A 15996-nucleotide genomic window follows, 5' to 3' on the forward strand; every position below is an offset into this window, starting at 1 on the left:
AATGGAGTTTAATGTAGAGAAGTGTGAGGTGATTCACTTTGGAAGGAATAACAGGAATGCAGAATATTTGGCTAATGGGAAGGTTCTTGAAAGTGTGGATGAGCAGAGGGATCTAGGTGTCCATGTACATAGATCCCTGAAAGTTGCCACCCAGGTTGATAGGGTTGTGAAGAAGGCCTATGGAGTGTTGGCCTTTATTGGTAGAGGGATTGAGTTCCGGAGTCAGGAGGTCATGTTGCAGCTGTACAGAACTCTGGTACGGCCGCATTTGGAGTATTGCGTACAGTTCTGGTCACCGCATTATAGGAAGGACGTGGAGGCTTTGGAGCGGGTGCAGAGGAGATTTACCAGGATGTTGCCTGGTATGGAGGGAAAATCTTATGAGGAAAGGCTGATGGACTTGAGGTTGTTTTCATTGGAGAGAAGAAGGTTAAGAGGAGACTTAATAGAAGCATACAAAATGATCAGGGGGTTGGATAGGGTGGACAGTGAGAGCCTTCTCCCGCGGATGGATATGGCTGGCACGAGGGGACATAACTTTAAACTGAGGGGTAATAGATATAGGACAGAGGTCAGAGGTAGGTTCTTTACGCAAAGAGTAGTGAGGCCGTGGAATGCCCTACCTGCTACAGTAGTGAACTCGCCAACATTGAGGGCATTTAAAAGTTTATTGGATAAACATATGGATGATAATGGCATAGTGTAGGTTAGATGGCTTTTGTTTCGGTGCAACATTGTGGCCCGAAGGGCCTGTAATCCTACGTCCCTTTGGCAACTTCCCACATGGACAGCTTTCATACTCCCCTAAAATTAAACCAATACTCCGAAGGCCGTACTCCTAATATAGCTCAATGGTTAAAAACTGACTGTACTCAACAATTAGCTCCACAGTTCACAAGTTACCACGGCTGCTGCTTGCTTGGAGGAAATTGAAAAGTGAAAGAGCACCATGCTCCCTCACCAAAGCGGGCAGTTCATCCTAGAGATCAGGAGGTTAAGTATCCAAATAGTATTTAGGGGAAGCAGTCGTAAAGCTAATTATGCAAATAAATGCTAAATGCATCTCTACAGGAATTTAAAAGTTGTCATTTGGTCAATGGTAGCGGGATTGAATGTAGTGACGGCTGTTGCTTTACACTAATCTGGCCCTTTGGCTTATTCGCGCAAGAATCAAAATTAAATTGCTCCATTGGCACCCAATACCAGTCATAAGAAATGAGATTGAGCTAATACCCATCAAGTACAATATTTTATTGCTTTACAATAAAAACTACAGAAAAAAAACAGTTGCTAGGAGTGCGCGCCACTCAGTGGTCAGGACCCTTCATTACAGCAGCGAGGCTTGAAGTGACTCTTTGGATACAATTCACGAACCCAACCATAAGCGGCAACCATTAAACTTCTGACTTGGCTTGGAGGTGATTTGGTTCATCCACTGGCAGTGATAACCCACAAGAGGGACGAAAAGTCCAATAGATTTGCTGTCAACGGTCCATCACTGATGGTGCATTTAAATATCTGATATCACTTCCTTACATTAAAAAAGGTCGCGGTAGCGTGAATACAACATTGGTAAAGGTGTCAAATTAGTGCAAGTTGTGCGTTGGGAGTAACTGCTTGGTATTTTTAAAAAACGGCAAGTGCCGACTAGAAACTACTGAGTACATGTATAAAAGGGGCGACATTAAGGTAGAACGTGGTGCATTTCCCCAGGTTAAATGTTCATTACACATCATGTTTGGATCATTTTGACGCGAGTCACGGAGCAGGACTGAGCTTGGGCAACGCACAGTCCCTCAGGACGTTTTATTCAACTCCAAGACCATTTTCTGGTGTGTGGCATCAACGGACAAGAGTTCATTCATCTCGTTTTGCTCCTTCTCGGAGCTCCTGGGCAGGTGGCTGGGGTGGGGCCTCCGGCGCGTTTGCCTCACGCACGCCTTCGCCAGCAAATAAAACAACTCGGCCACGTTCAGCAGCCCGCAGACCCCAGACACCACCGTCATGAAGATGATGAAGACGGTCTTCTCGGTGGGTCTAGAAATGAAGCAGTCCACGATGTTGGGGCAGGGCGAGGCACTGCACTTCACCAGGCGAGCCATCTGAAAGCCACCGTACAGGAAATACAGCATGTAGGTGAAAACCGTCTCAAAGAAGATTCGGAAGACGATGCTGATCACATAGGTCCACCAAAAAGCACCGACTATCCGCATTTTCTGTTTCCTCAGGGCCTCCACTTCCTCCTGCTTCAAGAGGCCCTGCCGCTTTTCCAAACACTTCTTCTCTTCGTGCTGTTTGTACGCGACGTGCAGGGAGACCAAGAGCGCGGGGGTGGAGATGAAGATGACCTGGAGGCACCACAGGCGGATGTGGGACATGGGGAAAAACTGGTCGTAGCACACGTTCTTGCACCCAGGCTGCAGGGTGTTACAGACAAAGTCTGACTGCTCATCTCCCCAAACACTCTCCGCCGCCACCACCAGAATCATAATGCGGAAAACGAAGATGACGGAGAGCCAGATTTTGCCGATGCTGGTAGAGTGCCTGTTGACACCTCCTAGGATAAGGTGCAGTGTTCCCCAGTTCATCTTTTGGCTTCAGTTAGACCTTAAAAAAGAAAATAGGTTGATTGAATTTTAAAAAAGATTAAAAATATAAATTGAAGAGTTGTTATTATGATACTGCACGACGATTTGGGTCCACTTTTCTCCCAATTTCACCAGGAGAGTTTACCTTGATGGTCCACATCCACAACGGTGGAAATGTCGATTCCACCCCCATGAATAAATAGGAAAGATAGAGAGTGTAGGTTTTAGAGTCCATCTTAACAGCACAGAAGTCTGTCCGCCATGAAGTACCCATTTTCCAGCACATGTTTAAGGTTGAATGCTTTATCTGCCTATTCTCAATGTTCCTAACGGAGTGAGCCATTACATGTACTATTTTACGAAATTAATTTACACAATTTCTGCTTTAAATTCAGCCACTGGCATATTTTCTGGAAGCAGGACTGGTGTATCCAAGCAGCAGCGAGATGATAATGAACAGGTTTGAGGAACAGGACAGAACTCAGACCAGATCATTTCCACAATTCGATGCTTCACTTGAAAGGAATACAGCACAGGAACAGGCCCTCCAAGCCTGTGCCGGTCACATGTCCCATCTAGACCAACCGCCTGCATCCTGCTATACCCCCATCTGTTCATGTGCTTATCCAGATCAGTCTTAAGGTCACTAACAGAACTGCCTCAACCACTCGCGCATTCCAGGCCCCACCATCCTGCATGTAAAAACCTCCCCCACACCTTCACTGAACCCCCCCCCCCCCCCCCTGCACTTATGCCCCCTTTAATTTACCCTGGGAAGCCTCCCAACTGTTCACCCTGTCTAGACTATCAGGTCACCCCTCAGCCTTCCATCTCTCTAGGGAGCACAATCCCAATTTATTCAATTCTCCTCATAACCAATACCCTCCATACCAGGCAACATCCTGCTGAACATTTTCTGTACTCTCTCCAATGCTTCCACATCCTGCTGTTAGTGCAGTGACCAGAATTGGACACAGCATGGTGTATATAACTAACAATACCCTCCATACCAGGCAACATCCTGGTGAATGTTTTCTGTACTCTGGTTGTGCAGTTACCAGAATTGAACACAGCATTCTTTATAACTAAAGCTTTTATACTCAATACCTCATCCCAAGAGGCAAGCATGCCATATGCTTTTACCACCATTGCTACCACTTTTAAGGAGCTGTGGACCTACACACCCAAATCTGTCTCTATACTCCAGCCATTTATCTTATAGCTCCCACCAGAATTAGATATACCAAAATGCATTCACATTTGTCCAGGTTAAATTCCATCTGCCATTTATCCAGTCATGTTCTGAATCTTCATCACTATCTGCAACTCCTGCAATTAGTAGCATCCACAAGTTTGCTAATCAGTTATCAAAGTCATTTATACTATAAAGAGCAGAGGTTCCAGTATTGATCCCTGCAGACCACTAGTTACAGACCTCCATTCAGAAAAACACCCTCTATGGTCAAGACTGAAGATTTGTTAAATATTTGACACAAGTTGCACAGGTAGAATACACTACAGTCCATTTAAGGTCAAAGTCTGCAGGTTCTAAGTTTAGACAAACCCATTGTTTAGAGGAACAAATAGACCAGGTATTTGCACAACAATCCCAAACTTACTCCCAAAGCTGGTCTAGATTAGAAACCAGAATTTAACTCTTCTAGCCCAAAGATTGCTAGGTTTCTTTTGATGTAAAGTTTAGTGCCCTTACTATCATCCCGAGAGTTCAGAAATCAGCATTTTGTTCTCCCATTTAGAATTAACCCTTCTAATCAGTTAGAATAATTAACACCCCCATTTAAAGTGAATGGGCCAATCATCCAGTTAATAAAAAACTAATTAGGTTAACACCGTTACATTCAGAATGTCCACCCAAAAAACTAAAACACTTGGAATTTACCAGATTTGGAAATCTTCCGATTTTGGGAAGTGAAATAAAACAGAAATAGAAAATAGAGGAATCGGCGCCAAATGCTCCCCTAATTGCGAAACTAGTGTTAATTCGCCTCGTCCCCCTTTAGACATGTTCAAAATTCAGTTGCAACTTTGTGGATGCAAACCTAAGTTGGTTACGAAATAGGAATCTGTTAAACCTCAAACCCAAATGATTCCTGCGCAGACATTCTCAAATACTTGTAAACAATAAGTCCCATTCTTACTGAAAGCCCAAGTCACCACAAACACTTAGCGCACCCGCTCTCACTCACTTCAAAATGCAGTTACTACTCAAGATAGTCAGGGAAACGTCTCACCGGCTTCCTATCGAAAGATAGGCGCCCAATTTCCGAATCCTTGGAGTAAAACTCTCAAACAGTTCGGCTGGCTACTTGCATGCGTGTTAATGTTATCCTCCTCCCCCTGGCGAGCAGCCCCGTGATCTACCACCTACTACCTGACCCTTTTTATAGCGACACACCTGACTGACGCAATGGTGCCAGAGAGAGAGAGTACAAGGACTGTACAGCAGGGATTCGCTGATGAAGGAAATTAGAGGCTGCTCCAAGTGAAAAAAACCTGTCCGATGGGCCTATTTTGTTGGACAGTTGAAACATAACATTAATATGGCGAATGCAAGTGTAGGACCCTAGGGATAGGTCAACAATAAACACGACCAATTGGACGATCAAAAAAAAATAATAGATCATTTATGATGTTAGTATTTAAAATACACTCAATACCCAGTTGGTGCCTATCCACTGTAGGCCTCCAGTACATCCGTGAACACTGCAGTACCCTTCCAGGGCCATCAAGATGTGGATAATGCTGTAGAATTGAGGCAGAATGTCTCCCCATCCCCTTCCCAGAACTATCATAGAATAATAGAATTTACAGTGCAGAAGGAGGCCATTTGGCCCATCAAGTCTGCATCGGCTCTTGGATAGAGTACCCTACCCAAGCCCACATCTCCACCATATCCCCGTAACCCAGTAACTCCACCTAACCTGTTTGGACACTAAGGGCAATTTAGCATGGCCAATCCACCTAACCTGCACATCTTTGGACTGTGGGAGGAAACCGGAGCACCCGGAGGAAACCCATGCTGACACAGGGAGAACGTGCAGACACCACACAGACAGTGACTCAAGCCGGGAATCGAACCTGGCACCATGGAGCTTGAAGCAACAGTGCTAACCACTGTGCTATCGTGCTGACCCTATAAATTACAATTTTGGCAAGGTCTACAAGAAAGTCCCCACCCCCGACCACATCAGATGACTAAAGGTCATGGGGACAGGAGAAAGTCAGTCAGCTCCTCAAACTCTATCTACCATTCAATGAGATCATGGCTGATCACTATCCTAACTCTATTTAATTGCCTTGGTTCCATTCCCTTAATGCAACTGACTAACAAAAATCTATTGGCTTTAATTTAAACTTCAGCCAGCATCTATTGCTTTGTGTCAGAGGAGTTCCACATTTCTACCCCATTTTACATAGAACATAGAACTTACAGTGCAGAAGGAGGCCATTTGGTCCATCGAGTCTGCACCGACCCACTTAAGCCCCCACTTCCACCCTATCCCCTAACCCAATAACCCCTCTTAACCTTTTTGGACACTAAGGGCAATTTAGCGTGGCCAATCCACCTAACCTACACATCTTTGGACTTGTGGGAGGAAACCGGAGCACCCGGAGGAAACCCACGCTGACACAGGGAGAATGTGCAGACTCCACACAGACAGTGACCCAGCAGGGAATCGAACCTGGGACCCTGGCGCTGTGAAGCCACATGCTAACCACTATGCTACTGTGCTGCTTTTGATGATGAAATACTTCCTACATTACCCCTGAAATGGCCTGGCTCTGATTTTAAGATTTGTTTACTTGTCCTAGACTCCCCCACCAACAGAAAGGTTTCTCTCTACCTTAGCAACTTTTAGCAACAGGCTAATGCTCTGGAACATCTCACCACAGCTGGTGGAATTCCAATTCTGTGAATAAATCTGCATTCACAATTGGATGTGGCAGGACTGCAGAGATTCGATCTGATCTGTTGGGTGTGGGGTTCTTTAGATCTGTCTATCACTTGCTGCTTATGTCATTTGGCATGCAAGTAGTCCTGTTCTGTAGCTTCACCAGGTTGACACCTCATTTTTTGGTATGCTTGGTGCTGCTCCTGGCATGGCCCTCCTGCACTCTTCATTGAACCAGGGCCGATCTCCTGGCTTGGTGGTAATGGTAGAGTGAGGGATATGCCAGGCCATGAGGTTACAGATTGCGGCTGAGTAGCTGATACTGAAAGCCCACAGCACCTCATGGATGCCCAGTCTTGAATTACTAGATCTGTTCCAGATTTAGAGATGTGGATCAGAAATTGGCTAGCTGAAAGAAGACAGAGGGTGGTGGTTGATGGGAAATGTTCAGAATGGAGTACAGTTACAAGTGGAGTACCACAAGGATCTGTTCTGGGGCCGTTGCTGTTTGTCATTTTTATCAATGACCTAGAGGCGCAGAAGGGTGGGTGAGTAAATTTGCAGACGATACTAAAGTCGGTAGTGTTGTCGATAGTGTGGAAGGATGTAGCAGGTTACAGAGGGATATAGATAAGCTGCAGAGCTGGGCTGAGAGGTGGCAAATGGAGTTTAATGTAGAGAAGTGTGAGGTGATTCACTTTGGAAGGAATAACAGGAATGCGGAATATTTGGCTAATGGTAAAGTTCTTGGAAGTGTGGATGAGCAGAGGGATCTAGGTGTCCATGTACATAGATCCCTGAAAGTTGCCACCCAGGTTGATAGGGTTGTGAAGAAGGCCTATGGAGTGTTGGCCTTTATTGGTAGAGGGATTGAGTTCCGGAGTCAGGAGGTCATGTTGCAGCTGTACAGAACTCTGGTACGGCCGCATTTGGAGTATTACGTACAGTTCTGGTCACCGCATTATAGGAAGGACGTGGAGGCTTTGGAGCGGGTGCAGAGGAGATTTACCAGGATGTTGCCTGGTATGGAGGGAAAATCTTATGAGGAAAGGCTGATGGACTTGAGGTTATTTTCGTTGGAGAGAAGAAGGTTAAGAGGAGACTTAATAGAAGCATACAAAATGATCAGGGGGTTAGATAGGGTGGACAGTGAGAGCCTTCTCCCGCGGATGGAAATGGCTGGCACGAGGGGACATAGCTTTAAACTGAGGGGTAATAGATATAGGACAGAGGTCAGAGGTAGGTTCGTTACGCAAAGAGTAGTGAGGCCGTGGAATGCCCTACCTGCTACAGTAGTGAACTCGCCAACATTGAGGGCATTTAAAAGTTTATTGGATAAACATATGGATGATAATGGCATAGTGTAGGTTAGATGGTTTTTGTTTCGGTGCAACATCGTGGGCCGAAGGGCCTGTACTGCGCTGTATCGTTCTATGTTCTATATGTTCTATGTTCCGACTCTATGCCATCGAGCATGATGATAGTGCCATACAAGCAAAGGAAGGTATTCTCGAAGTGAAGATGGAACTTTGTCTCTGCAAGGACCTTGCAATGGTCACTCCTACTGATACTGTCATAGACGGGTGAATCTGTGGCAGGCAGGTTGATGAGGATATGATCTTGTATGTTTTTTCCTCTTGTTGGTTCCCTCACCACTGTTGCAGGTCAAGCTATGTCTTTTAGGACTTGGCCAGCTCGGTCAGTAGTGGTGCTACCAAGACAGAGTACATACTGTGCTCTTGACACCCACAGTGCCACCTTCAGTGCTTCTTCCAAGTGGTGTTCAACATGGAGGAGTACTGATTCATCAGCTGATGGTGAATGGAATTGGTAATCAGCAGGCGGTTTCCTTGCCCATTTTTGACCTGAAACCACAAAATTTCATACGGTCCGGAGTTGGTGTTGAGGACTCGCAGGGCAACTCTCTCCCAACTGTATACCACTGTGCCACCGCCTCTGCTGGGCCTGTCCTGTCACTGGGATAGAACATACCCAGAAATGGTGATAGTGGTGTCTGGGACATCTGATTCCGTGAGTATGATTATGTTAGGCTGTTGCTTGACTGGTCTGTGAGACAGCTCTCCCAACCTTGACACAGGCCACCAGGTCTTCGCAAGGAGGACCTTTCAAGATCATCAGGAAGGAGTTATGGGTTTTTACAAAAATGGTTTGAGGGTCATCATTAGACTTTTAATTCCAGAATTTTATTAAATTCAAATTTCACCATCTGCCATGGCAGGATTCAAACCCAGGTCACCAGTCCAGTAACTATACCACTACGCCACTGCCTCCCCACAGTTCATGAAAGAATAAAGAATAAAATATGGGACAGGACATTTCCTGAGACAATCATAGTTTACAAAGCCAATGTGGTTCAAAGTCTTAAAGACAATTGAAAAACACGGCTGGAACCTAGCAGTATGAAATCAGGAAAAGCCAATCAAATTAGGTGGGGTTACTGGATTATGGGATAGGGTGGAGGTGTGGGCTTAATTAGGGTGCCCTTTCCAAGGGCTGGTGCAGACTCGATGGGCCGAATGGCCTCCTTCTGCACTGTAAATTCTATGATTTTATGATTCTATGAAATTTTTCTCTTGTGAAATTGTTCAGAATCAGATTTGATGATCACAGAAATCATAGTTTGATATTACATTCCTAATCTTTGACACATAATAATATAATAATAATAATAATGATCTTTATTGTCACAAGTAGGCTTACATTAAGACTGCAATGAAGTTACTGTGAAAAGCCCCTAGTCGCCACATTCTGGCGCCTGTTCGGGTACACAGAGGTAGAATTGAGTATATCCAATTCACCTAACAGCACGTCTTTCGGGACTTGTGGGAGGAAACTGGAGAGCCCGGAGGAAACCCACGCAGACACGGAGAACGTGCAGACTCCACACAGACAGTACCCAAGCCGGGAATCGAAAATGACTTTGTATAGATTATTAGTCAAAGAGTGGTTATGAACTTCAGAGTGCAATTTGGACTGATAGTTCACAATCTGAGCATTGTTTTATGGTTCTCCAAGGTAGCATTAATGGACGAGTCCTTGTTGGTTGTTTCATCAATAACTTTTCCTCTATTATATGGTCAGGAATAGGACTATTCACTGAAAATTCAATTGATGTTTGACTCAATTCACACTCACTTGATAATTCAGCAATCCATAACAACCTACAGCAGGACTTGGACCTAATCTAGACTTGGGCTGACAAGTGTCAAGCAACAGTTAGCAGGCAATGAAAATCTCCAAGAAGGAAAAAACATCTAGCCATCTTTTTCTTACTTTCAATAACACCATCATCATCAAATCCTTCGCTAGCACCATCTCGGAATCTAGTACTTGACAAGTAGCTTGACTTGACCAACACTATGAACCATACAAGAGCAGGGCACAGACTGAATACACCCTAATGAGTGATTTACATTTCAGCACTTCAAAGCCTGTCCACCATATTCAACGTTCATCAGGCGTATGTTGGAATATTCAGGGCTTACCATGGTAGGTGCAGCTTCAACAATACTCAAAGAACTTTGCACCACCAAGGCCCGCACCTTGATTAGCACCAAAATCCACACTCACCATTAGCAGAACTCTGTGGCATCAGTATATAAATATAATATATACATATATTGCTTTATCTTAATCAAAATGCATTACCATTGGATGGAAATTAGCAATTAATAAAACAGTGTTTACTTCATCCCTCTCAACCTTAAACTGGTTCCCTTTTGGTTGAATGGCTCCAAGTTCCAAAATAACGTTGGAATACACTGATGGTTCAATTTCAGTAAAAATAATTAGTCCCCCTTTGTCCAAATGTAGGAAATAAAAATAATCAAATGAAATGGTAACAACAGAGGGAGGCTATTTAGCCCATCATGTTCATGCTAGCTGTCTACAAGAACAATTTACCTAATCCAACTCCCTGTCCTTTACCTGCAGCCCTGCAAATTATTTCTCCTCAGAAGCTTATCCAATTCCCTTTTGAAAGGGCTAATTGAATTTCCCCCCATGTACTCTCAGTCAGTGAACTCCAAACCAATTGAATCCATTGAATCCCTACAGTGCAGAAGGAGGCCATTTGTCCATCGAGTCTGCATTGACCCTCCAAAAGAGCACTCTATCTAGACCCACTCCCCACCCTATTCCCCTCACCCTGCAGATTTATCATGGCCAATCCATGGACCTGCACATCTTTGGACCCTTTAGACCCTAACCCTCTCTGCCTAGAAAGATTTTTCCTCATGTTATTGTTAGTTCTTTTCCTATTTATCTTGATGCAGTGTCCTCCAGTTCCTGAGTTTTCCACCAGTGGGAACTGTTTCTGTCTATCTACTCTGTCTGGATACTGCATGATTTTGAATACCTCCATCAAATCCCCATCAATCTTCTGTTCTCTAAGGAAAACTGCCTCAGCTTCCCCAGTCTTTTCACATAACTGAAGTCCTTCATTCCTGGAACCATTATCGTCATTAGTTTCAGCAGCCTCTGTAACGTTTTCACATCTTTCCTAATGCGGGGCTCAGAATTGGATGCAATATTCCAGATGAGGTCTAACCAATGTTTTATAAAGGTTCATCATAAGAAGAAGAATCCACATCTATACTTTAAGGGCTATCAGTGTCGCTGTGAAGTTGTTGGAAAATTTCCCTCTGTGTTGATGAATACAAAGTCCAATGAAAAACAGTAATACCTCAAATGTTCATCCCCAAATGGAGATTAATCCATTTGTCCTTTCTTTACATAGTAAACCTATGTATAAAATTACAATTTTAGTCAGTTTTTACATTTACTAAACTTACTTACAGATTTAAATGCATATGAGTATTCACAAATGTAACATTTTGCCATGTCTCAGACGTGTCTCAAAATACTTTATGTGCGACAGATTGGCTTGATACACAGTTAGTTACCTGATGTAGGTAAGCACAAGCTCTGGTGGTTTAACTCTAACCAACAGGTGGCACTTTTAGAATGTCCTCAGATCAGAGAGCATTTGACACATCACAAAATATTATTGTGCCATAATTCATGATTTTGTTTGCTTTTGTAAAGTATACAATTCTGTCACAATGTGAACCATAACCATCTTTCATTACACTGCGTAAAGATGAGAAGTGAAATCTGAGAAGGTACTTTAAGTCTGTAAGAATTTTTGGAAATCTCAAACAACATTTTAGGAAAATGTTTTCAATTTGGTAATTGTACCCATGCTCCAATGAGTCTACATGATAGATAGTTTGCACATTTTCTGCAAATGCAAGATCAAGGAATATAAATTTAATTATCACAGGTTCTTTAAAGCTATTGAATCTAATTAGTCTCCTGTTTGGTTGTAGCTTAGAAATACCTGAAACTAGCCTGACAAGAAATTTGAAACCAATATTTTTATTCATTAACACCAATAAAAAAATGGCTCCTGCAATATTTAACTATCATTGTATGATTGCTGTAATTATTTAATTTTGATATGAAAGGTCAACTGTATAAGAGTCAGTTTAACAAAATAACATAAGCACTTGCACTCAGATTCTACTCTGGATGATTCAAAATAAAACCAGAAAATTCTGGATGCATTTAATAAGTTAATCAGTATTTGTAGAGAAAGAAACAGAGTGAAGATGTTCAGCTGTAATAGCTTCCAGTGTTGCTGGAATGACACTGGAAGCTATTACATCTGAACTTTTTTTTAAAACCAATTAGTGTACCCAATTCATTTTTTCCAATTAAGGGGCAATTTATTGTGGCCAATCCACCTACCCTGCACATCTTTGGGTTGTGGGGGCGAAACCCACCCAAACACGGGGAGAATGTGCAAACTCCACACGGACAGTGACCCAGTTCCGGAATCGAACCTGGGACCTCGGTGCAGTGAGACAGCAATGCTAACCACTGTGCCACCGTGCTGCCCAGCTGAACATTTTTAACAGGTACAAAGCCAGGGAAAGGCAAGAAAGAAACAAAAGGGTGAAGAGTGGAGGGCAGGAGTAATTAAATGACAAAAGTTATGATGGTGCAATCAAAAGGAAATGATCATAAGATGAATAGAGGGCAGGATTCTCCGTCTAGAAGACTAAGTTCTCCCACCAGATTTGAATTGCGGGAAATTGTGAGGCACTGCGTAGGGTAAACGGGACCTCCTCATGTGCAAGGATGAGCCTGATACAGCTTAAGGTGGTGCACAGGGTGCATATGACTCGGGCGAGAATGAGTGGGTTCTTTCAGGGGGTAGCAGATGAGTGTGAGAGGTGTGGGCGGGGGCCAGCGAATCACACAAACATGTTTTGGGGTTGTGAAAAATTGGGAAGATTCTGGGCGGGAGTGTTCGCGGTCTTAGCCAAGATAGTGGAGGAGGAGTTGGACCCGGATCCTTTGGTGATGATATTTGGGGTTTCAGAGAAGCCGGAGCTCATGCAGAGGAGGAAGGCCGATGTCGTGGCCTTCGCCTCTCTGATTGCATGGTGGCAAATTTTACTGGAGTGGATGGTTGGCATTGCCACTGCGGGTAGCGGCTTGGTTGGGTGGCCTGTATGACTTCCTGTGGTTGGAGAAGATAAAGGATGTGTTAAAGGGTTCTGCAGGGGGTTTGACAAAAGGTGGGGGATGTTTGTAACTGTGTTTGAGGAGCTGTTCGTTGTGGGGGTGGGGGGGTTAAAAATGGGGAAAAAATTGTACAGACTGTATAGCTGGTTGCTGGGAAATATGTTTCCCGGGGTGTTGATTCGCTGTTACCTGTTTTGATACAATTTTGTAATAAAATACATTTTTTTTAAAAAGCCTGACAAGCTGCAGCAGCTATTAAGCGCTTCACTCACCACAGACTGTAATTCCAGCCAGGAAGATGGCTGCACGCAAACCGGCTTCCAGATTCCAGGAGTCAGAGATTGACCAAATGCTGGATGCCAGGAGGACTGGCAGGCAATGCCAAAAATAAATAATTGACCTCCTTAGGGGAGCACAGATGAGTCACCTCGCCTGTGTCCCTGGTATCACTGCTGTCCCTCACTCCTCACATCAACCTCCAATCCCCCTGAGGCCAACAATACTCTACCTGCTTGCATCTCCTTTGCAACTCATCCTCCACCAAAGCCCTACACATGTACTGTCCTCTTTGGCAAGTAGCCTTGCACTCGCATGCCACCAGCAACAGACCCCCCTCCCCCCATGGAACTCACCTTCCAGGATTTATTTTTGGGTCCCCAAGAATAAGGTGGCCCATAATCGCTGGGAGTGACAAGAGACGGGAGGGGGTATCCCAGACATTTGGGTTGACAATGCCTCAGAGTAGTGGGCCCAACAACTCGCAGGGGAGACCGAGGAGAGGGCAGTGGCTGCACTGGAGATCGGCATGCAGCAAACAAGTGAGAACCCAATGCAGTGCAGATGTCCCTATAGCAAGTGAGTAACCCCTCTCCCACAGACCAGTCTTTCCCAAGATCCCCATGTCTTTTATCTTACAGGATCACCATCAGACAAGGCCTGGTCACCCGGGGTCACTGCCCCCATCCAGATCCTCAGAACACTATGGAGCAACACTCCAGGGAGGACACCACTATCTCGTCATTGTCTTCACGTGTACGATCCATCATCGCAGTGACTATCACCTTGGTGGGTAATGGTAGTGATCAGGCTTCTGGGTCACGCTCTGGTGAGAACCACACACATGCTGCAGCACAGCAGGTGGAGGCAGGGACTCTGAGGGAGTGGACAGTCGGAGGGCTGTTGTCCAGGCAGGTTTGAGCTTCTGAAAAGTCTGATCCCATCACTGGTGCAGATGCAGAATCACAGCCAGAATCTACAGGAGGGAGTATCAGCAACTTTCCACTGCCTACAAGTCCAGCTGGAGGATCCAGCCACCTTCAGACGCAGGAGATGGTGCGATAATACTTGGCACCCAGGCCAACATCTGCGGTGGAAGGCCTGGGGTAGGTCGCCAAGGCCACATGTCAGGATGCTCATGGCTTGGACCACACTGTGCAGCCCATAGCTGAGGAGCAGGACAGGGGAGCCCAGTCACAGGCGGATATTGCTGCAGTGCGCCAGAGCTTGGCACATTTGCAAAGGGTCATGGCTGAGGGCATCAAAAGTATTGGCTGGGCACTAACTGACATTCACCAGTCAGAGAGGGACATGACCAAGGGTATAAGGGACATGGTTCAGTCACTGAGGCACATGACCCAGCCTCAGTGCACTATGGCTGAGGGTATCTGCACAATGGTTCAGACAAGGTTGGGCCTCCAGGACTGGCAACGCCAGATGATAGTGATGCCTCCAGATCTCAGTCCGGTCTCACTTCCATCTCATAGAGTAGCCCGGGTGCCAGAGTGAGGAGGAAGTGATGGGGCCCAAACCGGCGACTCCTGCAGGGGCGGTGCTGGAACACCTCAATGCTTCTGAATCCCCCCCCAACTGACACTGACTCATCTTATGGGCAGTGCGTAAAGCAGGTCATCATCACATGTGACACCTGAAAGTTGACTGGACCATCTAGGCCCAGGCCCTGCCGAGTACTACCGCCAAGAGCATCGCAGGGCAGAGGGCTAGACAAGAAGCAGGCCGCATCCAATTTTGATGTGCTGTCTGGGCTAACACCTAGAAGAAACGGCAGACCATGGAAGATTAGGAAATAGATGACACTTAAGTTGGCATGGGCATAGTAGATAGAAGATAGTAAGGGGGAAGGCGCACCTATTGTAAATACACACAATTAAACATTTTTTTGCACCACCAGTTTTACTTCCGCTTTTTCACAGCAGAAAGCGCAGCTGCTTTTGGTGTGATGAAGAGCTGTCAATCATACCAAGAGTGTTTATCAACATTTTGTTTAGCATCAAAGCAGGGTACTTGAGGTGCATTCAAGCATGAAGGGAAAGATAAATAAACAATCCATCAAGCACCTGCCTCTGGAATAATACAACTGTCAATCACTGGCTAATGCAATGTATTATTGCGTGAAATTGAATGGAAGATTTGCATTTCAAAGGCTGTCAAGGTATTTGAAGACCTTTGAAGTGCACTTGGCTTTTGGATTGGATTGGTTTATTGTCACGTGTACCAAGGTACAGTGAAAAGTATTTTTCTGCATGCAGCTCAAACAGCATTTAGTACATGAAAATAAAATACCTAATAGGGTAACATAAGGTACACAATGTAAATACATAGACATCAGCATCGGGTGAAGCATACAGGAGTGTAGTATTAATCAGAGCAGTCCATAATAGGGTCATTTAGGAGTCTTGTAACAGCGGCAAATAAGCTGTTTATAAATCTATTTGTGCATGAGACTTTTGTATCTCCTGCTGATGGAAGAAGTTGGAAGAGTGAGTAAGTCTGGTGGGAGGAGCCTTTGATTATGCTGCCCCCTTTCCCAAAGCAGCGGGAGGTGTAGACGGAGTCAATGGATGGGAGGTGGGTTCGTGAGATGGACTGGGCGGTGTTCACGACTCTCTGCAATTTCTTCATGTCTTGGGCCGAGCAGTTGC

The 15996-nt window shown here is 44.9% G+C and overlaps 1 protein-coding gene across 3 annotated transcripts; it reads right to left on the reverse strand.

The window, feature by feature from the left end:
• Positions 1-1230: 1230 nt before the first annotated feature.
• gjb8 (gap junction protein beta 8) lies at positions 1231-4989 on the reverse strand. 3 transcript variants are annotated; one of them, XM_072476827.1, is made up of 2 exons: positions 4841-4989; positions 1231-2607 (listed from the first exon to the last, which is right to left on the reverse strand). In XM_072476827.1, exon 2 carries the CDS (start codon positions 2586-2588, stop codon positions 1797-1799), a length of 792 nt encoding a protein of 263 aa, XP_072332928.1. In that variant the 5' UTR covers positions 2589-2607; positions 4841-4989; the 3' UTR covers positions 1231-1796. The 3 variants fall into 3 exon arrangements, with proteins under 3 accessions (XP_072332928.1, XP_072332927.1, XP_072332929.1); XM_072476826.1 differs by having other exon boundaries at positions 4796-4973; XM_072476828.1 differs by lacking the exon at positions 4841-4989 and adding an exon at positions 2734-2929.
• Between the last annotated feature and the right edge of the window lie 11007 nt (positions 4990-15996).

This window comes from Scyliorhinus torazame, chromosome 15 (assembly GCF_047496885.1).
Source record: "Scyliorhinus torazame isolate Kashiwa2021f chromosome 15, sScyTor2.1, whole genome shotgun sequence".
In the NCBI taxonomy this organism is placed as follows: Eukaryota; Metazoa; Chordata; class Chondrichthyes; order Carcharhiniformes; family Scyliorhinidae; genus Scyliorhinus; species Scyliorhinus torazame.